The sequence below is a fragment of the Manacus vitellinus genome, unplaced genomic scaffold, assembly GCF_001715985.3.
Source record: "Manacus vitellinus isolate BGI_N305 unplaced genomic scaffold, ASM171598v3 scaffold_0_pilon, whole genome shotgun sequence".
In the NCBI taxonomy this organism is placed as follows: domain Eukaryota; kingdom Metazoa; phylum Chordata; class Aves; order Passeriformes; family Pipridae; genus Manacus; species Manacus vitellinus.
In genome coordinates this window covers 19,447,342-19,470,562 of record NW_021938789.1, presented here as the reverse complement: position 1 = coordinate 19,470,562, position 23,221 = coordinate 19,447,342, and the positions used below count along the sequence as shown (strand labels likewise).

At 35.7% G+C, this 23,221-nt stretch overlaps 1 protein-coding gene across 2 annotated transcripts; it reads right to left on the bottom strand.

Moving 5' to 3' along the window:
* Positions 1-1,049: 1,049 nt before the first annotated feature.
* Positions 1,050-20,880, bottom strand: GUF1 (GUF1 homolog, GTPase). 2 transcript variants are annotated; one of them, XM_029959789.1, is made up of 17 exons: positions 20,824-20,880; positions 20,067-20,178; positions 18,330-18,478; positions 18,027-18,107; positions 16,393-16,470; positions 15,485-15,568; positions 14,936-15,000; positions 13,578-13,781; positions 12,106-12,245; positions 10,881-11,004; positions 10,374-10,506; positions 9,501-9,644; positions 8,358-8,491; positions 6,372-6,473; positions 3,281-3,400; positions 2,333-2,369; positions 1,050-1,391 (listed from the first exon to the last, which is right to left on the bottom strand). In XM_029959789.1, the coding sequence occupies exons 2-17, from the start codon at positions 20,164-20,166 to the stop codon at positions 1,254-1,256; spliced, it is 1,833 nt and encodes a 610-aa protein (XP_029815649.1). In that variant the 5' UTR covers positions 20,167-20,178; positions 20,824-20,880; the 3' UTR covers positions 1,050-1,253. The 2 variants fall into 2 exon arrangements, with proteins under 2 accessions (XP_029815649.1, XP_029815652.1); XM_029959792.1 differs by lacking the exons at positions 13,578-13,781; positions 14,936-15,000; positions 15,485-15,568; ... (3 more) ...; positions 20,067-20,178; positions 20,824-20,880 and adding an exon at positions 13,090-13,209.
* Positions 20,881-23,221: the final 2,341 nt, after the last annotated feature.

Genomic DNA, 23,221 nt, shown 5'->3' with positions numbered 1-23,221 from the left:
TTTCAAAATTGTTTCATTTCTAATATAAACTGTCATGCATAAATACTTCAGGGCTTCAGGGAGTGATCAGGCACCAAAGGAGGAAGATGAGAGTTCACTGATTTAGACTTTTTGGGGGGGAGCAGTGGGATCATGTCCTTGTGTAAAATACTCACTGAGAGAAAGTGCAACAAAGCAGAACTTGAGGAATTTAACTCTTCACCTAGATGACAGGCAGGTAGCCTTAATTACAAATCACATTTTCTCCTTAGGACGTGGTAGAGTCTCATCTAGGCTCACCTTTCGCATAAAGGGTGAGACCAGATGGTCTTTTAACATCCCTTCAAACCTGGACTGTTCTGTGGTTCTGTGAAATTACAAAAGCATGGAAGAGTCTGTCTTAAAAGCTTTTGGAGGTGGGCAAGCAGTTGTAAACACAGTATATAGCAGGGTCATTAACTTGCATTTATGATTGCCTTGTGTACACTGTATGTTAAGCACACTGCACTGTAGTTTTCAACTGAGGACTCACTAACAATAGAAATAAAACTTCAACTACACAAAGACATGTTCTAACCAAACCTTCATGCCAAGGGAATTCTTTAAGGCTTGAATTGGTCTTTTGGTGGAGCAGTTACATATCCTGTGGTTTAATATACTAAAACTTATGATTTCTCTGGAGCTGAGTATAGCTAGGCTGTACTAATGGCAAACTTATACACTTCAACAAGTTTAAAATACACAGGATGGTACATTAAAAAAGTTTTGATTTTTTTTCTCCCCCAATATGATTTCCCAGCATCATGATGATTTCCTGACAACAGCAACTTTAGAAGTAGTAAAACAGGAAGCAGCTTGATATTGTTATGGCAACAGCTAAAACTTTACAAGAAAAAAAACAAACCAACACAGCATTGTTTGTCTATACACACCTTTCAATTATTTTTATAACCTTTTCACCATGTGGTTCCTGTTCTTTCATATGTAGACTTGCAATGCAAAAATAAAACATTTTTTAAGTATTAAAAATATGAAAACAGTGAAATACAATGAAAACTGTACAATGAAAATTCAGTCAAGTGAACTTTAATTTCATAATAATCTACAAGTATCTGTACATTTTAAGTACACAGTCCTTTCAGTTCATCTTCTCAGATATACTTAATTTACACCATTAAAAGTCAAGTACATTCCCTCTCACAGTGATAAATCATGTATTAGCTCACTATGTTCCTGTCTGCAAAAAGTTGAGAGAATGATCATGTCACTGATCTCTACTTGTCGGTTTCTCTCTTTAGAACACGTATAAAGGCATCTCTTGGTACTTCCACATTGCCAATTTTTCTCATCAACCTCTTGCCTTCTGCCTGCCTCTTTAAAAGCTTCATTCTTCTTGTAATGTCTCCACCATACTGTGAAAAGGAAAAATATTTTAGTAAGCTTAAAGGTCAAATGCAGCTACAGTACATTTCAGCAACACTAAATTCAAGGACTTAAAAAAAGCCAGGAAGGTTGGTTATATTAAGACAAAAGATTATTTTATACTCCAAATAGTTATGCCTAAAGAACACTCATTAAAAACAAGGGAGCAAGGTAAGCATGTTCATTTGGAACCTTCACCTGAAGGTTGAATTCTGTTACCTAAATATACACGTTCACATAAGCCTGGTTGACACTAGACAATACATCAGATCCATATCCCCTTGGAACAGCATCAGAATGCCAGCTCAGGCACACTGAGGCATCTTGATTAGCACTAGGTGCTTTTATCTAGAAAAATAAACTAAACCCTTGTACAACACTGAACAAACACCATCCCACCACACATGTACATAGCAGAAGATTTCTGTTACAGTTGTGAGAAAGGGACACTTGGTCAATAATTTCCAACATTTGCTTCAGAGAACTAAATATAAGCTAAGAGGTATCACATTTTTCCTATAGCTTTGTTGAGTCTTGTCAATAGCCAACTATTCAATAGCTTTATTACAAAGCACATTTATACTTTATCATCTGAAAAACAATTTAGGAAATGTGAAGTTATACAATGCTTGTGTACACACATACATTTACTCTGTCTTCAACTATTAGAACATGTTCACTCAAGCATGTAACTTTGAAAAAGCCATTACTTTTTCTGATCCCTTCTTACTGCAAGTTGCAGCTAGACGTTGTAAGTGTTGAATTTTAAAATAAAAGCTTAAAAGTATCTGTTAGAATTCCACTGATACTTAGGAGTGCAAGCAGAACATGTCTTTGCTGGGTTTCTACGAAAATATGGGCCTATCATCTTAGCAGGTTTACAAATGTCAGAAACATTTAAAAAAAAAAAAGGAAGAAAAAAAATACCTACACATTTTGCCACAACGTTTTTCCTGTAAGCTTTCAGCCTGTAAAATAAAATAACATATATACCTTTAGCGCATTAGAACATCTATATATGAAGCTAAATACTGAGTTGTCAAAATGCTAATTGTTTTTCTGCTAGTTTTGTAAGATGCATCGGCATCATAACACTGTCATATTTTGTATACAAGAGATGAAGTTTTAAGCAGAAGATGCAATTCACAGTTCTTAATTCTAGAAATACCCCATAGGGTGTATAATGTGTACATAAAAAATTACAATCTTGCCTTTTTATCTAGGACTTCTGCTATAGCTCATAGGAAGTGTTACATCCATGTGTGTATAGATATAAACACAAATTCTTACAGCGCCTTGGCTTAAATTCCTACCTATAATCATTTTACCACAATTTAAATCCTATTTAAACAGCAACAGAAAAATGTGACGAGAAACACAGCATCAAGGAAACTGTTTGTTCTAAAGTGCATGCTGTTTAAGAAAAAGTTGTTGTTCAGCTTGCAACATATTTCCTTTGGAACAGCACAAATCACTTCTTTTTTTGCTGACTCTCCCAGAGATTTAACTATTCCAAAACTAGCTAATTTTTTTCAGTAGGAAGAAACTTTTTCCACTGCCAAAGAGGAAATGCACACAGGTGTTGGACATTATGCTTTATCCACTAAGTGCAATGCTGACCACAAGCAATTGAAAATAAAAAATACATTTTCTTTGTATAATTGTAATTCAAAGTCTTTAATCACAGTCACAGCCCAAATTTGGTTTAGTTTTCTTTTTCTTTTTTTCAAGATGTCTGGTAGCATAGACAAGAAAAATACAACTTTGAACTAAAATCAAAGTACTGTAATGTATAAAACTTGGTGAGACATTAAAAATCTGTACTTTACATAGCTTAAATTATGGAGGGGAAAAAAGGGAACAGATGGTCTTCACTTACGTTTCTCTTGCAATGATTTTCTTGCCAATAGCAGCCTGGATGGCTATTTCAAACAACTGTCTAGGTATAGCCTCTTTTAAACGTTCACACAGGAGTTTACCAGTGGCATATGCCTTATCACTGAAAAAGGAAGTCAAACCAGCGTTTTCAGAAAGAGTGATGCAACATCAAAAATATGTCCATAGACGAAACTGTTTGATAAAAGGATTTCAGTATAAGTTTTCCCCTTTTTAGCTCAAAAGATAAGGTAATCAGATCATAATTTTGCATCTAATGAGTGATCTCTGTATGTCACCTGTTTCATACTAACAGCTGATAAGACTGCATTAACAGCAGGCCTTAAAATATTTATAATAAACATCCTGATTATCCATCACACTGAAGCCATTTTGAATACTGTTACAGCTTCAAATGAAATTTTAAACTAGGTCAAGGAGAATTTTCATTGATTGTAGGCCCAAAAGGTCAAAATATCTACATATTACAGAAATACTTTAAAAGATCTGGCTTTATATAACAACAAAAATAATCATGTACTCCTGTCATGTGCTAATAAAAATTATCCAACTATATTCAGCATCTGCATGTGCTACAGATTCTGGAAAGAGAAAAAAACAAAAAGATCTAAAGAAGCTACTAACATACTTTCATAAGCCATTGGAAAGAAATGGGTCTCTGTTCCCTCTAAAATATCCTTATTTAGCAGACATTTTTTACCAACATACAGCTGAAATCAGTTTTACATATTTTCAGGTAGCAACAATGTGACTCCTTACTACCTGTACAGAGCAAACGATTTAAGCATGAAGTACTTAAGAATGTTCATTAACCATTACACTTTTAGGAGATACAGATATTTATTTTTATAATTAGAACAAATAATTGCTAGCTTAATACTAGCTTATAGTAATCTCTGTAAATGTAATTCAGCATAATGCTTTATATATAGATAGATGCAATTTTTACTAGGTATAGCCTCTTTTAAACGTTCACACAGGAGTTTACCAGTGGCATATGCCTTATCACTGAAAAAGGAAGTCAAACCAGCGTTTTCAGAAAGAGTGATGCAACATCAAAAATATGTCCATAGACGAAACTGTTTGATAAAAGGATTTCAGTATAAGTTTTCCCCTTTTTAGCTCAAAAGATAAGGTAATCAGATCATAATTTTGCATCTAATGAGTGATCTCTGTATGTCACCTGTTTCATACTAACAGCTGATAAGACTGCATTAACAGCAGGCCTTAAAATATTTATAATAAACATCCTGATTATCCATCACACTGAAGCCATTTTGAATACTGTTACAGCTTCAAATGAAATTTTAAACTAGGTCAAGGAGAATTTTCATTGATTGTAGGCCCAAAAGGTCAAAATATCTACATATTACAGAAATACTTTAAAAGATCTGGCTTTATATAACAACAAAAATAATCATGTACTCCTGTCATGTGCTAATAAAAATTATCCAACTATATTCAGCATCTGCATGTGCTACAGATTCTGGAAAGAGAAAAAAACAAAAAGATCTAAAGAAGCTACTAACATACTTTCATAAGCCATTGGAAAGAAATGGGTCTCTGTTCCCTCTAAAATATCCTTATTTAGCAGACATTTTTTACCAACATACAGCTGAAATCAGTTTTACATATTTTCAGGTAGCAACAATGTGACTCCTTACTACCTGTACAGAGCAAACGATTTAAGCATGAAGTACTTAAGAATGTTCATTAACCATTACACTTTTAGGAGATACAGATATTTATTTTTATAATTAGAACAAATAATTGCTAGCTTAATACTAGCTTATAGTAATCTCTGTAAATGTAATTCAGCATAATGCTTTATATATAGATAGATGCAATTTTTACAGTGGGCAGACTAAGAATACCTGCAGCAGGAGCAGAATGAATGCTGACTACAAGTTAAAAAAACAGTCATTAGCAATCTAAAGCTAAAAGAAAGACTATCAGTTTTAGTGAGTGAAACAGTTCAGAGGTGCAAGTTACATTGATCAAGAAATACAAGTTAAATAACTAATTAACTTTTGCAAGGTGAGCTGCTCCACTTTGCATCTTTTCAGAGTAAGAGATGCAGGTAGATTGTTAAACACTGCATATTTATGAAAAACACATTAAGTAGCAATCTTATGCAACAGAGTTATATCACTCCAGCCCCATAACCCATCTGAACAAGGCAAGGGTTTCCTTTTCCTATGTTAACCTTCTGGAGTTACGGAATTCCAAAGATTTCAATATTGCACTTATGTAAAAAAATATGAAAATATGCCAATATTTAGCAACTATAAATTAGTATTTTGAGAATGCAAAAACAAACAACCCACAAAAAGCTGATCTCGGGATTACTGAAAAGGGATTGATCTTGGGATTACTGCAAAGGGATGCTGAAGTTACAGAAGGGAACCTTGTAAAAACTGTCAGAAGAGGCTGGAAATGGGAAAGGCATTATCCTCACCCGTAATTCGTGAGACAGTCGTGGAAATTGAATCATTTTATCAAAAAAAATTTCTGAGGTAATTGCATCCAGTAAATATTTATATTTTCCTGGTACTAAGGCTAGAGACAAGATAACAACAAACTTCTATAGAACAGGAATTATTGGGAGAATAAAACCAACTTTCTTTCAGTATGAAGTACCATAAATTATTCATCTGGCATCTCCTTGACTGGTCTGCACTTAAAATTTTTCCAGCCCCTTAGAAGACTGGCATTATGCATTTTCCTTCACCTCTGTGCCCTACATTTGCCACAAAAAATATGATATCCAGCACTTAAACTGAGAAAGAGAAGTAGAAATTGCTTTTAATTATGGTATGTATTCCCTAATTTTCATATTACAAAATGCCTCTCTTTTTCAGTGGTGATGAAAGTGGTGATGTGGCGAATCCTCGATGCTCATACATATTTGTCATATATAAGAGGAATACCTACACCTGGAATCACTTGGAATCATACATTTGTTTAGGTCAGGAAAGTCCCTTACGATCATCAAGTCCTATTAATAGACAATGTTTTCATTGAAGTTAATAGGAAGTCTTATTTCTTTGGCATAAAGAATCTAGTCAACCTACTTGTGTATGATAGTAGACAGTTCTTCAACTGGATTTCCATTCAGAAGAATATCCATTTTGATTAGGTCTGCTGTTTGGTATCCTGCATCTTCATAATCAAAACTAAAAAAAAGACAGTGCAGAAGTTAGTGATGATATTGTAAAATTATATTCTGTGTTCTTTGTTCCATAAATTTTAAATTATAGACACAATTCTTAATAAAACATTTGAACTTTTTAGTAAAATTGGAGTACAGTTTTTAATAGTCTCTCAGTACATCTCCCCAGTGCAAAACCAGACTAGAAACATACTGCACATAATGTCCCCTCCAATGCAGCAGAAGATGTCATCCTGACTTCCAGGATATCCTTCCAATCTACTAAGCAAGATAAATCAAGCAGAAATCAACATGTTTAATACAGTTTTTTAAAGGGTTTATTCAAACACTTATTTTCTATCAGTTGGAGGCTCCTTCAAGCTCCAGGAAACAGAACCCTTCCATCACAGCTTCTGAACAGTAAATGTCCTGAATAACAAAGGAATCATACACTAATCCTGGACTGCTTTCTTTTCATCCTCTCATTTATATGACCCCTATTATCATTCTGACAACTAAGTTTTCCACTTAATTGCCAAACTCTCCTTTGGTAGGTATGGGTCTTGCTGTCTGTGTGGCAGTTTGCAAAAATTCTTAAAATGCAAGTGTTACAGAGGTAATGTATGCAAGATATAGATAGATCAACAGACAGATCGATCTTGTGTGTAAGTATAAATGTGGAGGATCACCAATACCAATATAATTGGTCAAATCTGAAATATCAGAACAGAAAGGGGAAAAATCTTTTGAGATTATTTCAAAGTTCTTCTGTCGTAGTTGTCTTAATAAATCATAGTCATGTGAACATATTTATATAACAGAAGAATGATAAACAAGCTATATTAAGGAGTCGATTAGGAAATAAAAATAAATAAGATAATGCGACATTGTTTGCAATCACACCTGAATCAAAGGAAAATCAGCATAATTCTGCTAATGAGATAGCTTCTGATAAACAGGTTGGGTTTTATGTAGTTGGGGAGCTACATCTGGAGAGAAATTCAAAATCTTCAACCCCTTGTTTCTTCTACCTTGCCACTCCACTTTTGCTAATGCTTCTACTGCAAATATTACAAACCTGGGCAAAACATGTCTTACTTACATTTAAAAGGCATATTTAAGAAAATACACACTCAAAGCAAATTCAGTCCTTCAATAAAATTCATTTTTATGTTTAGAAAATGAAGAATGTAATTAGGCATACCAGTTCCTACTGTGTAATATATCTTACTAATATCTTGACATACCAGGTTTGTGAGAGCTATTGCACTTCCTGGGGCACAAGGCTGTGTGCCATGCAACATTTTCCCTTCCATTAAACTCACAAAGGCTCTTCACAAACATCTGAGTGTTGTACTGGCCTCTGAATTCATAGAAGTCACACACAACAGAAAATTTTGTCTCAAAATATAGATTATTTACTTTTTTCCCCATAATAAAGCACATATGTAAATTAAGTATTGTTTAAGTATCTCATGTTGTTTTTACTAGCTTTAAATACCCAATTTGGTTATTTTCTCTTTTCCACCAAGAGACAGTTAATACAACAAGTAGTACAGTTTCAGTGATTCCTCTCACAGAAAATGCCCTGTGTCACTTCAGACAAGTAAGCACCACCTAACTCATATAGATGAGCCAGTGCCACGCAGGAGGTGCACTTGAAAAATACACACATGACCAAAGACAATGATTATTAGGTAGTGATGCACTTTTGATGTTTTCCATACTTATTTCCATCCATTTTCACAATGAACCTAATCCACTAAAGGTGAAGAGAGACTAGATTTGCATCACAGATTTTCCACTGTAAAGGAATATTCTTCACTCATGCCCTTCCGTATCTGTTCCTCAGATCTTTTTTCACCACACCCCCTTTGAGGGAGGAAGGGGGAATAGGGGAGGTAGTTACCTTGCATAGCCAGAAGACAGAGACTTAAGAGCATCATAAAAGTCCAACACAATTTCATTCAGAGGAAAGAGGTATTTTAGCATAACCCTGTTTTCATCAATGTACAACATATCCTTCTGGACTGCCCTGCGATCCTAGACAAAGAAAAATTGTTTCAGTTCCCCTTGACAGAAGTTTTCTACAAAAAAATATAAAGCAAATTAAAATTAACAGCTATCCAGCTACAAAAGAGATTTCCTGTATGGTAAGCCCCAAAGTAACCTTCTTATTGGTAGTTCACTGAAGTCCCAGGACAAATGGCAGCATTGTAATAAATGATGTGGTAGTAATTTATCTGGACATATGATTCAAGCCTATCCCCTCTAAATGCTGAACTGCTGAAATCCTTAACAACTTCTGCTTCCTGCTGCCTTTTAAATGTCTAATTATTTGTCCATAAAGTCTCACTGAAATTGGATTTTCACACAAACTGGAGTATTACACAGTTGGGCTTGCAGGCTCATCTTTTTTCTCCCAGGAGGGTGTTCTTAAAAGTTATTTTAGGAATTCTTTTTAATAGATTTTATTCTTCACTGTACAAGTACTGTACTGTTTTGTATTACGTATTCTGCAATGTTAAAAGCTAAGAAAAATATTGTGAAAAAATAATATAAAGACAATATGCATGGTAGTTAAAACATTTTCAATTAAAAATATTCCAAATATACTTGGAGAAATGTGTTTGGCCATCACTATTGTAAATTTACTTCAGTGAAGTACTGAAAAAAATACATGAGTGCACAGTAAAGTGTTGACAGAAGTTGTATTTTCTTCCATATACTTCTAAAAAAACAGTACATCTTATTCCCCTGCTGCAGATTCCATTCTTTCAGGAAACAGAACAAGATATGAGTTAGTCTAGTACAGACCAAGCACTGTATTGTCTGAGCTTCATCACTAATTTTCAATATATGCAATCTGTAGTTCAGAATGTTACAAACAATAGGTTAAAAACAATTTTTTCCTTCAAAAGTAATTAATAACTACTGTCAAAGATACTATTTAAGTACTAATATCTATTATCATACTATCTAGTATCTTCACTTTAAGTATGAGGTAAAGAGCTTAAAAATGCAAAAGACAAAACTAAAACTATATACCAACCTGACACAAAGTAATAATTTTCCCAATATATTCATGAGGTGTTACAATAGTACCAAGAATAGTTGGCTCCAAATACTCTGATACTGAAAGTTTATCAGGAAACTGAGCAGGGTTGATAATAGTAATCTCATCTCTTCCATACTCCTAAAAAGAAACAAGTAAACCAGATAGCATAATTTTACAAGTAGCAAAGGAGACAAATACAGCATTGAAAAAATGCTAAAAAATGTTTCAATTGCTTGAAAACATTTGTGCATTCTGCAACCCAAGTTTAAAACTAGAACAATTTCAGAAGAGATTTCTACATCACATATAGAAATCCCTTATCAGCATATCTTTAAATATTATTATACAGAAATATTACAGCATTTACTTTTTACTTGGGAAATGAGAGAAATACAAAAAGCCTTTCTATCCATCTTTCCACATCCCTCTCTCACCTGTAAAGTGAGGATCTTCCTTCTTACTTCATCCTTATCCTCTAAGTTACTAAGAGCCTGCCAGCCTACAGTAGCATTACAAGTTGTTCCTAAAAACATTCATGTTTTTTGCCTGATAAAGCCTGGAACATTATTTCATCTGCTTTTAATACAGTCCACTCAGTATGTACTTAAAAGAATACAGCAAGACGTGACCTATATTCCCATTTTCAGGGACAAGTGTAAGACATAAAAAGAGTGCTTGAAGTGGATGGAGGAGGAATAGTTAACATCCTTAAAAAAAAATTTAAAAAAGTTGTAAGTTAAATACTGGTGTTTCTAATATTTCCTATGAAATACAGTGCTAGCTTACATTTAAACACAGACTGCAGGTGTTTATTATAGGAGGCTTCTCATCTGCTATTTATATAAATTTGTAATGAATTTAACATACCTTTATCAACTTTGCTGAGGAAAGAACAGCTTTATATGGAACTGTTGGTGCAGTCAAAATAACAGACATATTATACTCTTGTTCCAAACGTTGATTAAAAACCTCCATGTGTAGAAGACCAAGGAAACCCAATCTGGAAAATGAATAACCTGTTGGTAAAAGTATTTGTATATCTCCTAGAATTTCAGTGGATTTTTTCACCCTCCAACATATTTACACTGATAGCGTGACAATATCAAGCATCGCAAACAACCTCCCAAAGGACCAAAATAATCCTAAAGTTGAATACTGTGTGTCTTGGAGAAAAAAAAAAAAAATCAATCACAAAAAATTTCACTCTGTGCAAACAGAGAATGTAAGAAAATTAAATGCTTTTGATCTTTAACTATCATTAATTTGAATCAATGCTCCTAATTTTGAATTCATTTTAATTGTCTTCAATTGACTTAAACCTGCATTCTCAATTTATGAACAGTTCCAAAAATTAAAGCAGTATAAAAGCCTCACCTCCATCCAGCTCCTAAGGCAAGACTACTGTCACGATGAACAGTTACACTGGAGTCATTCAATGTCAGCCTTTCCAACGCACTTTTGAGATTATTATATTCTGTTTGATCTACAGGATACATTCCTGTCAAAATATATTAGATAGAAGCGATGTGATAGAGAGCTTTATCTAGAGTGTACTTAGCTTCCAAATATGCCTCTGACAGTGAACACAGTAATAAAATAAGAAATAGCTTAGTTTGTGTTCCAGTTGTTTTTAAACATGAAAAAAAAATAAAAGGATTCTTTTTCCTCATAAAAATTAATCAAAACATAATAATAAAGTTTTAGATTACCTCAGAATTAACACTTAAAGCATAATGGTAGGATCACTGTACTCATCTAATCCTTCACAGTTGTGGAAGATGCACAATTGAGTATAACCACTGTTTTACAGGGCTGCAGTGTAAACATATAGCTTAAGCATGCATGAAAAAGTGGACAGATTTCACTGAGATGTTTCTTCAAAGGTAAGACTGAATGGAAAATAAAACGTGTCATTTGAAAGTTGCAAATGTTTCTATATTTTTTGAAATAAATAAAAACAGCTGTTTCTATAATTACTGCATAAAATAGGTTCTACTTTATCACTTTTCACATCACTGTATCTTCAGAAAATGTAGATTACTCTACACCAAGAAGCAACACATGTGCCCACAAAAACATTATTTAGAAGATTACACTTTTCTACATTCACTGACTGACTGCCTAATCTCAATGAGACAGTTCAAGTGAGTTTTTACACATTGCTTCACAAGTCTTGATAATGATATACAGAATTTATTTCCTTCTAAAGCCACCTTCTGTAGCATTTGTATTAGTACAATAATTATGGAAACCTGATTATCAATACGAAGAATTCCCCCCAAATTACTTTTTTTTTTATTCTTCTAGGTCTCAATCTTTCTTTTCCAGCTATTAAGAGTTTACTGGAATTAGAAACAATAATCATGGCAAAAAATACACGTTAGTCTTGTACTCATATAAAACCAGTCAGCAACTATTATTAATCCTGTCTGTTAAGTTACAGGGAAAATTACAAAAAGCTACATAAATGACACACTTCTCTGCTGAAATTCTAATCCTCACAACTCTTAATACACACGTATTCTTTTAAAAGCTCTAACAGCTCTCTTGTAATTGGGAAAAAAAAAGTAATTCCACTTTATATTGGTTTACTCCTCACCTGCAAAAACCATTGGCTTCGCTGACTTAAAGCCAGGCAAAGGCTCCACTGGCTGTTTATACAAAAAGAGTGTGTCTCCTATTTGGGCTTCTGTTACTTCTTTCATTCCAGCAATCAGGTAGCCCACCTGTCCTGCATATCTAAATAAAATTGGTGTTATATAGACATGCTTCTTGGCATTAGTAGTATTTCCAATATTTTCCTACTTGATTTAGCCCAGACAGAAATTCAAATAAGTCATCCCACTAAAAGCCCATATCCATAGTCCAGAAGCCAGATTTCAGTTGTTTCACCTCAAAGTTGTGAACTGCCTCAAGCAGTTCTATTTCTGTTACAGCTGAACAGTACATTTATGGTCCTGGATTTTGAATTCTGTATTATTCCCAGTTTAAAAGATGGAGCTAGACCCTTGAGAAGCTCCTTCTAAGACACAGAAGCCAGAACAGTTCCCAGCTGTCAACACAGCAAGTTTCATATACCAAGAGGAAGAAACGAGACAAACACCTTCCATCAGCATATAATGCTAACTGGAGGGGAACCCATGGTAGATACCAAGTAAAATACTGGTTTGGGCTAGGATGGAGGTAACTATCTTCAGAACAGCCCTGTATGATGATGTGTTTGGGATTTGTGACTAAACAGTCTTGATAACATAACAATGTTTTAGCTATTACTGAACAGTGCTTGCACAGCATGAAGGCCTTCTATGTTTCTCACTCTGCCCCTCCCCAAGCAAATGGGGTGGAAAGAGACTAGGAGGTGACAGAGCCAGGACAGCAGACCCAAACTGGTCAAAGAGATAATCCATGACATATAACCTCATGCTTCACAATAAAAAAGAAGCAAATGGGTGATTGGGTGCGTAGTTGCTGGCTGGGCTCAACCCGCCAGACACAGTAATGTAGTCTCACTGAGAATCCCCCAATAGCAATTAACACATATTTGGATGCAAACTGGTAAAACTTCTCCACTAATTCTAAATACCTGGTTTTCTTCCCACTGCTGCCATGAGAAGCCAGTTTCTGGAAGCTGTTGTATTCATGGATTTTAAGTTTTCCACCCTTAACATATGCTGCAGCAATAACTAAGATGAAGCCCCATTCCCTTCCACTCTCAAGCAAGGCAGTTCCTAGAAATAAATTGGACAGCTGAATAAGAATATCAAATGCTAGCCTTAAAAAAGTAGCTGTCCAGATGTTCTATGTACTACAGATGACAGAATGGCTTCCTCCCCCAGCAGTGCCCAAAAAGCAGTCCCCAAAACCTTCTGCCTCAGCATGCCCAAAATGAAAAAGATTGACACTGAGCATTAAATTACAAATAATAATTATAAAAAAACCACCACCAAAGAACAAAAAAACCTAAACATCTCCCAGCTTTTATCACTCAGCGCAAAAATGAAACAGAAAATGAAGCATTTTGTAGCTTACACCAACTTGTGATTTGTTCCACTGTAAGAAGATTTTACTTACAGCTTATGTGTTGGCTGTTCATTTGGAGTCAGAATTCCGACTTCGCTGACTTCGTATCTTTTCTTCGTGTGTGCAGACACAATTTTATTCCCTTTTGCAATCTCCCCACCAAAGAGCGCAACATTAGCTACGACGCCTCGGTAGTGGTCAAAGGTGGAGTCAAACACTAAGGCTTTCAATGGATCAGCAGTATTACACTGGGGTCTGTCACAAAAAACAAACAAACAAACCAAACAAACAACAATAAAAACAATTTAAAAAACCCCAATATATTATGCATTGTGTTTTCATTCAATATGGAGTGAGCAAGCACACCCACCCCCAAAACTTCCACAGAATCACAGTATACCAGGTTGTAAGGGATCTCAACGATCACCTGGTCCAACCCTTCTTGGCAAAAGCATGGTCTAGACAAGATGGCCCAGCACCCTGTCCAGATGAATCTTGAGAATGTCCAATACTGGGGAATCTTCCTCACTTTTCTGGGGAGATTATTCTAATGGTTGATTGTGAAACATTTTCCTCCTGTGTTCAACTGAAATCTCCTCAGGACTAACTTATACCCATTAACCCTCATCTTTTCCATGTTACTCCTAGTAAAAACGGAGTCTCCATCCTCTTTGTAGCTACCATTTAAATACCAGAATATGGCAATAAGGTCTCCCCTAAGCCTTCTTTTCTCAAGCCTGAACAAGCCCAGTTCTCTCAGCCTTTTCTCACAGGGTTGGCTGCCCAGTCCTTTGATCATCTTTGTGGCCCTTCTGTAGACCCTCTCTTACCATTATTACTTAATAGCAGGAAAAAACGAATGAAAAGCAATATGCTGACTGAAACTGAATTGTAATTTAGCAGCTTTATCATCAAGTTCTCACAAGTCTATTTTAAAGGTCGGGTTCAGGATATGAAACTCTAAACACAACAGATTTAAATTACCTTTATCATTTTAACAATGTAATATTCAAAAGTGATAACAGCACATACCTGCAAACACTTCATGGAAGCTATAAAAAGTCACAAAAGTATCACCTTTAGTGGTTCATCTCTCATCTTTCACTTCAGGCTGAATTAATTTTCCTATCCCACTTCTTAAGAATAAAGAATTCTTCTCTGCTGATATTCACACATTCATTTTTTTAAAGGCACCTCAAATCTGAAATGTCACTTTTTCTCATTTGAAATTTGAAATTGACTTAACCAGTTCAAGCATTAGATTACTCTCACATTTCTCTATAAAGTATTTTCTTTAAAGCAGATGCATATTAAGTATAAAACTACTACCAATACCATACAAATGCAAATCACGGTTTCCTAATAAGCCTTACAATGTTAATTAGATATACAATTAAATAGAGACTTACGGTGGGATCTTCTCAATGACCTTTTGAAGAACTTTTTCAACATTTGTTCCTTTTTTAGCAGAAATCTAAAACAAATCCAACAGTTTTGTAAGACACAACTTACACTCATTCAATATCTATTAAATAGTGTCACATTTACTAAGACAGTTTTAGTGGCCATAGATAATACTACCCATAAAAGCAGTCAGAAGGACACTTTAGAATGCTATTACTATGAAACATTTCTTTTCTCATAGATTATACTCTTAAATGTTTTCTCTTGTGAATAGCAATTATTGTTATGATAGAAATGAAAACAATTTATAGACTGACAATGAGAAAGTTTTAAATCTCTGATGCTATTCATCAAAACATACTAGAATTTTTAACTGAAAAGTATTTTCTCCACCCTTTTACAGGAGACAAACTTTAAATAAATTCATCTGTCAGAAAAAGACATGCAGATAGATGGCACCCTTTCCATTTACTACATGTACATGTTCTTTCACTAGCTACAAAGCAGATACTGTTATACCATCAGCCATGTTATAAAACTTAAAGAGATTTTACCCTTATGCATTCATCTGTAGGGATATCAAATAGCTTCTCAATTTGTTTTTCAACTCTTTCAGGGTCTGCATTCTTCAAGTCAATCTGAAAAAAACAAACTGCAAATATATAAGCAATCACTCTTTCACATGATCCAGCACTTTTTTCCAGAAGTACAACAAGAAACTTTTATGTATTTATGAGTAAATACTGTCTGTCTTCAAGAAATGACCAAGATTAATTTTAGAAAGTCTGCCTTCCTTGACTTCAGGAAGGGTCCTCCCTGTAACTAGTTTTTTTTGGCTTGTTTCTTTAGGCAAAACATGCTGTCCAAGAGTTGGTAAAAATCTTTAGTTTACAAAGTAATTTGAAATCATTAAGTGCTATCTACACTGTTTACAGGGCCAAACATTAAGTACAACATACATCTACAAAAAGCAATTAACATAAGCTGAGCAGTAACTAATCTTGTGATTCCAATAATACAGGTCTCAAAACTGTATAAAACATAACTCTTGGATTTCATTTAAAACTGCAACTCACTTTTCAAATATGGAGCTGCTGCTCATTTAGCCTCCTTAGTATCAATGGACTTTTAACTCCATCAATTCCAACAGTAAACCTGACACTGCAAAGTCCACCACTAAGCCATGTATTTAAGTGCTACGTTTTTTAAATACCTACATGTATTTTATGAAATTAAAACTTAGCATCCAAGCAATTACTGTAAAATGTTAAGCAGACAACAAATATAGAAAATTCTTATTACGTTGTAGTAGTATTGTATATATTATAAATATTATAACAGTTTTTTTCATTATATAACTGTATACTTTCATTATATACTATTTCAGGGTACATTTCTTATCAGTCTTCTAGACACTCAAACAACCCAACTATTTAAGAGGAAAGTCTAAAACCTTTGTTACCTTATTTATGACAGGAATTATTGAAAGCTGTGCTTCAAAAGCAAGATAGAAGTTTGCCACCGTCTGAGCCTGAATACCCTAGAAAATAAGCATTATAAAAGTTTAACACGGAAACTTCCCGAGTTTTGGTGAGTGTTTGTGTTTGGCCTATTATACAATTTAGGATTACTTCACTATTCTATCCACTTTTTTATTTCTGAGATGGAAAATAAGTAAAAGGTGATTGATTATACACAATTGCTGAGAAAAAAAAACAACTTTCTTAATTATAATTTTTCATAATCTGAATAGAAGTAGACAAACTAATAATATCGTATGTGCAACCACTTTCACAGAATTATTATAGATAACATAACATACATTATGCACATATTTTTGTGTATGTTATGATCTTGGCTATTCAGAAATAAATAACAGGTATCTCAAAGAACACATTTTTTTGTTCTCAACAAACTATTTACAAATGGACTCTGACAAGGAAAAAGGGATGTTTATCATTGTGATAAGACTCTAATTACTCCACGCATCAGAACATATCTTCAACTTACCTTACAGTTACTTTCATAAAAGAAAACAAATGATAGAGTTTATACCTCATATTTCTTTCATAAGGATAGCAAAACAGCTCTGATTAGAAGAAAAGGATCCCTTCCAGATCCAAGTACCAGACCAGGGAAAACAAAAAGACAGAAATGCTAATGAATGAGAATATAAAGCAATATTATCACAACTGGATCAGAGAGGGCAGAAGTGGGGATGGGGGGAAGAGAAGGAGTTAAAAATATCTACTTGTTGTCTTTCCTTTGTTCAGAACAGATCAAATGGAAGATTACTTATATAGGGATATTCATTATGGATATATGGGCCTAACTTTTTAGGCAATATAAAGAAGCAATAAAGAATGCTTATTAAAAAAATGTAATTAGTAAGTTGAGTTTGTAAGCATTCTGCCTGAAAGACAAATACAGAACACCAAATAATCACATAATATTTAAATGTGACATTAAAAAAAATAAATATAAAAACATCAACACATGTAGGGAACATATTTATTACTGAAGCTTCCTTAAAGAGTCCACTTGCCCATCAAGCTAAGAAGGAGCAAGTGTTCATAATCATTGATAGGTAGGTAGGTAGTTGGGCTTGGATTTTTTCATAAAACGTGGGAAACACTAGCATTCATTTGACCCTTGTACAATACAATCATAAATACACCACAGAGAAAATTCTTGCAAACTATTTCATTGATAATGTGCCCATATTTAAAATCACAATTCCATAATCCTCATATTCTAGTCTGTTCACTGAAGGTACTCAAATGGGTGTTAGTACAACAGCTAGAAGTTCTCCAGACTGCCATTTGCTAAGTTAATACTCTCCAAAAAACAGGATCTGTATTCTTCACTAATCCTGTGCTGTTACTGCTATGTCACAGATCTGTGGTATGTGTCTAGATTTTTTCTCAACTCCCACTGCTCTTCTTCTGCAACATAATACTTCTATGGAGATAAATGAGGGGCAAAAACAGTGGTGAAAAAACAAAAAAAAAAAAAACAAACACGACTAATCTTCTCTCTAGCTTATTTAAGGAAATATTGAAATTCTAAATAAGAAACAAGAACTAAGAACTCTACCTCATTTGCATCCACTACCAGTATGACACCCTGACAGGCAGACAGTGACCGTGATACTTCATAGCTGAAATCAACGTGGCCCTGTGGAGGAAACAAATGTTTACAATTTCAGGTATTTCTAGAGTCTTTTGCAAAGCCTTCTGTACTGTGTTTTCATTTGTATATGTTTTCATATATATGTTCACATTTTGGAAAAAAAAAAAAAGAGGAACTGAATAAACACAAAAAGTCAGAAATCTCCTGCTTTTAAATATAAAGACATTTAGCTTTGTGTGATTTCAACAGTCTTTATATTTAACTTACTGGCGTGTCAATAAGATTTAAGAGGTAGTTTATGCCTTCATGATTGTAGAAGAGAGATGCAGACTGTGCTTTAACTGTAATTCCTCTTTCACGTTCCACTTGCAGTTTATCTAGCACTTGTTTATTACGGTCAGTTTTGGAAATTGTTCCTACAAAAATGAAAGAAAAAAAGAGCTTTATTACCTTATTTACTACATTAGCTCTCAAAATAAACGCCATTAAGCAGAAAACTCAAGACTTGCAGCTGCAAATGAAGCTTTTCCATGTGATTAAGCTAAACTAAGATTTTTAATCTAAAATAAAACTATGCTTCACTCCTTACATTTGCTAAATAAATTTTATGTATTAAGTTATATAAAATACTGTGCTGAATAAGCAGGATACACAAGATCATCCAAGTCTAAATCAGAGATTAGGAAGCAAAAATTCCATTCAGTGCTAAATAATTTTTATATTTAAGTAAACTTAACCTCCCATCACTGAAGAGCAGCTCCATGGCCCACAGCTCCAATCAGCACCAATCTCAAGTGCAAGAACAGCTTTATCATAGAGACTGACAGACCTGAATTCAAACTCCATTCTATCACAAGCATCAGGTAAAAATAGGAGGTAATAACAAAAAAATAACTTTGATCAAAAGCTTCTCTCCCAGGTTTTGTTCACCCCTTAAATGAGAAAAGCAAGACTCTTCCAGAGTATTTCTGAGCAGCTAATTTAAGCTCTGCTCTGAAATTAGTATCCTCTTCAGAGATAGAGCAATTGCTTTACAGCCTACTTTAGAGAACCCTCTAAGGCAGCCTCTGTCTACCTCTTCCAAGGAAAGTCTAGTTTCAGAGTTACTTGTGAAGATCCCTTAGCACTTTTTTCCTCACTTTTCTTTTAAACGGGGCATTTTCCTTATCCTCAACAATAACATAGAAATAAAACCACTGAAGTCCAAGAAGCACTCTGGTGAAGTCAAAATAAATGACTCTGAAGATTAATGTAACACAAATTCACCGACACTCAGAGTGAACAAAAAAGGCAAGTCTGTGTATGAGCTGAGAATCCCTGGAATTTACATTCAGTTACTGGTAGCTTTGTACACACTGAATCTAAATCAACATCGGGCTGCATCACCATATGGTCTAGTAAACACGGCGGTAGTGGATCAAGTGTTGGACTTGATGATCTTGGAGGTCCTTTCCAACCCAGCTGATTCTATGATTTCTAAAACTTACAGTGCAGCATCATACCAGCTGCAATATCAGTGAACTCCAGCAGCACGGAAGGCAGTTAAGAATGGTTTGCTCACAACAGGACACATCATTACTTTCATCTAAGTATAAGTAGCTGAAGTCCCTCACTTTCAATGACATGTTTGAAAACTACTGTCCAGAACCTTTAGGCTGTGACAGTCCACCCCTACCACTGGCAGTAAACATCACAAACTTGCTGTGTACTGATCTAATGGATGACAGGAGTAAAATCTTAAACAAGGAAGTACACTCCTTTTCAGTCTCTTTCCAAAATACGTACTTCCTTGAGTGAATTACACACTTCCTTACGCCTGCAGGTAGGCAGATCTCAATGACAAAGTCCATCATATGTGTAACACTACACAACTGAGAGCCTAAAAGCATAAGTAACCTGGCATTAGAAGAAAGATACTAGAAATTTTAGTAACGATCAAAGATACAGAAACTTAGACATCACCTTCCATATCAAGAAAAGGTAGTATAAAATAAGAACACCTACCTGTAATTTCCAACAATCTGTCTGCTAGTGTACTTTTGCCATGATCCACGTGAGCTATAATACTGAAGTTTCTAATGCTTTCAACCGGATATATTGACATGTCTAATTTTTCCTGAAAAACAGAAATTTCTTTTATTAAATCATGATTACAGTCTCTATGTACAATATGACCTGGCCTTTAAAAAATTTCTTTTCTCTAGAGTAGGCACAGGTTGAATAGAGATACAAAAACTTGTCACCATTGTTTAAAATGCTTCAGTCATGCAAATGAATTTATCACTCTGAATAATCAGAAAGTGTGTGAAAGAACATGTGTACATGTTCTCATGTACACAGGGATCTGATTCCCTCACTTATGCTAGTTAGTCCCCAGGTGCAGTCTTTTTCTAGAGTTGGTGGATTTCATGGGTGGGTGGTCACGACTCTGTGGTCGTGATCTCCCCTTACCAGAATTATCTTTCACCCAGCACACTTGCTGAGTTGGCTTTATCAGCTTCTTCCTTATCTAGAGAGTTCTGCGAATGTCCATGTGGCCCTCAAACTCGCCCCTAGGTCTGAGACCATTGAAGCATGTCAAGCCCTAAACCTCAACAAGGCAATTCTAACAAGCAGTTTATCTGTCCAACACCTGGACATCAGCACGGCGTGCCTGGAAAGGCCGCTGCCACACGCAGGCCCTCCGCAGGACAACTTCGGGCAGGCGAAACCGCGTCCCCGACCCACCTCTCCCTCCTCCCCCCCGTCCCTGCGGACGCACCTTGCCGCGGGAGCTGTACCGCCGCCGGCCCCCGCGGGCAGCCAAGGGCCGCAAGGCAGAGCGGGGCGGCGGCGGGGCAGGGGGCCTCCGCAGGCCGCGCCCACCACGCGCTGTCCTGCGGGCGAGGGCCATCGCGCTCGGGGAACGGGCTCGCCCCCTCACAGCCCCACGGCGGGGACCCGCGCCGCGGCCACGGACAGGGCGGCCTGGGACAGAGTGTGGCCGCGAACAGCGGCGCCGGACAGCGCTGGCCGCAGCGCGTGCCGCTGCCGGGCAGCGCCCCAGCGGGAGCGAAAGCGCGTCGGAGCTCGCAACACCTCCCCCACGCACGTCCGGGACGCGGCGGGACTTCTTTAATGGCATTGCAGAGGGATTCGTTTCATTGCGCGTCTGCCACTTTGGCCGCTTGTGGCTATTCCACATCAATTGCAGGGGTAGCTAAATTGCACATCACACTAGCAGCACACGTTGTTCACGATGTGTAACAAAATGTCCGCACAAAGTTGCATAGTCACAAAAATACTCAAAAAACCATAATTCGAACCAAAAAGCATGACTAAAGGTTGTATTTGCACTCCATATCTACTCCTTAGAGAATCAAGACTTGTATTTGCACTACATGCCCACTAAGCTGGCTGAATAAAGCCAGGATCCAAGGAGCTGTGTTGGAGTAGTTACTGAATGAGCTCATGTGCTGCATCTTCATGCCAGAACTTGTTCTTGTCCTGTTGGCATGGGTTGAACATTTGCAGAGTGAGTGCTGGTCTATCCAGAGAAAGAGCAGTTCCTAATGCAAAGCTATTTGCAGCTGCATGTATTTTAGAGTTCTGAAATAAATGAAGAAAAGCAGGAATGGAACTGCATTTCCAGAATGACTCCTAGTTATATGAACAAAAGTATTGCATGTACTGTTAACTTGAAGTTCAGATTGGTGGTCCATCCTAAGCCAGGATAGAGCACAAAAATTGCGTTCATCTGTCTTTAGCTTCACTTTTTAGCTCGGATAATATATGAAGCGAATATTAAGATTTTTTATCAATTTGCTCTGAGTTCTGTAGAGCTGTAGAACATACTACTATTATGCAAAGATGTACAGTTCAGAAGAATAATAAATATTAAAGTATATATGGGACAGCAAGCAAGTAGAAGAAAGATGAATTTTCAAGTGATCCATTTATATGTCAAAATGCGATGCATGGATGTACACCTTTCCTGAACTTCAAAAGCCAATAGTTTTAATGAAGATAAAGTAAATGTACCTGTCTCTAGCTATATTGACTAACATTGAAGCCAGCCATATAAATGGTAAATTCAAATATTAACAGATTAATGACTAACGAGGCAAAACCAAAATATAAGCATGAATTTCTTGTCTGATTCCCAAGTGTCTTATTACAGCTACACACAAATGCAGTGTTAAATGTCCTACCAATAATTATTTAAGTTGAAGAAAAAATGTGATTGTCATAATTGCAAATCAATCAGTGTTACATGTTATTTCCTGGATTGTGTTCAAGAGAAACAAATATATTCCCTAACTGACACGGTATGATAGCCTGAATTTTAACAGTTGTATGTTTTCCCCTAAAGTGACAAAATTGCAAAACTAAGTATTTACCCGGTCAGGTATCAGAGTCATCTACTAAATTTCCGTAAGTGTGACAATCACACAGGATGAAATAGCTACTGTAATGCTGTAATGCATTGAATAATACAAAAGGTAAAGAAGCATTCTTTGATAGTAAAATATGAGCTGATAAAATGCAACTAAGATTTCTTAGTGCTATATATACACATGTATATATATATGTGCGTGCAGAAGGCCAAGCAGATCTGTAATCAGTGGTATCTATGAAACACAGCGGAGAATGCACCACTTACTGCTCACTCAGCAGTCCACCTCCTTTGGAAGCAATCTTTGTACCATGAGACTATGGAAATGTAGAAATAAAAACAGAACAATATTCCCTGGTAGTAGTGAAGGGGGTAAAAAAACAACAACAACAAAAAGAGAAAGAGTACTTTATTTCAATGGTGAGGGTTTCTGTAGCTGAAGCTGGCTAAATGAAATCACAGATTTCTATTCTCCACAAGTAGTTACTGTGCAAATGAAATAGCCTTGACAAAAGCCTTTCTTGTCACTTCCTTGCCAGCAGGTGCTAAAAGGGAATTACTTCTTTAAAGATAACATTGGCAGAAATTTCTTCTGTCTGTAAAATATGTTCTCCTAAGCCAAATTCAGAGACTTTATATTGCACACTAATTAACTGAATTGAAAGGGCAAAGTTTACCAGAAAAAAACCACTAGACCAACACAAAAGAACTGAACAAAACACAACAAACAAGCAAACAAAACCAAAACCAACAAACAAACAAAAACAAAAACCCAAGGCTAATG

Coding starts and splice junctions, on each gene's coding strand:
- GUF1 (XM_029959789.1), bottom strand. CDS start 20,166: ATGTCAATATATCCGGTTGAAAGCATTAGAAACTTCAGTATTATAGCT. Junction 10,507..10,880: donor GCCTTAGGAGCTGGATGGAG/GTGAGGCTTTTA, acceptor TTCATTTTCCAG/ATTGGGTTTCCTTGGTCTTC. Junction 1,392..2,332: donor AAAACGTTGTGGCAAAATGT/GTAGGTATTTTT, acceptor TCCTTTTCACAG/TATGGTGGAGACATTACAAG.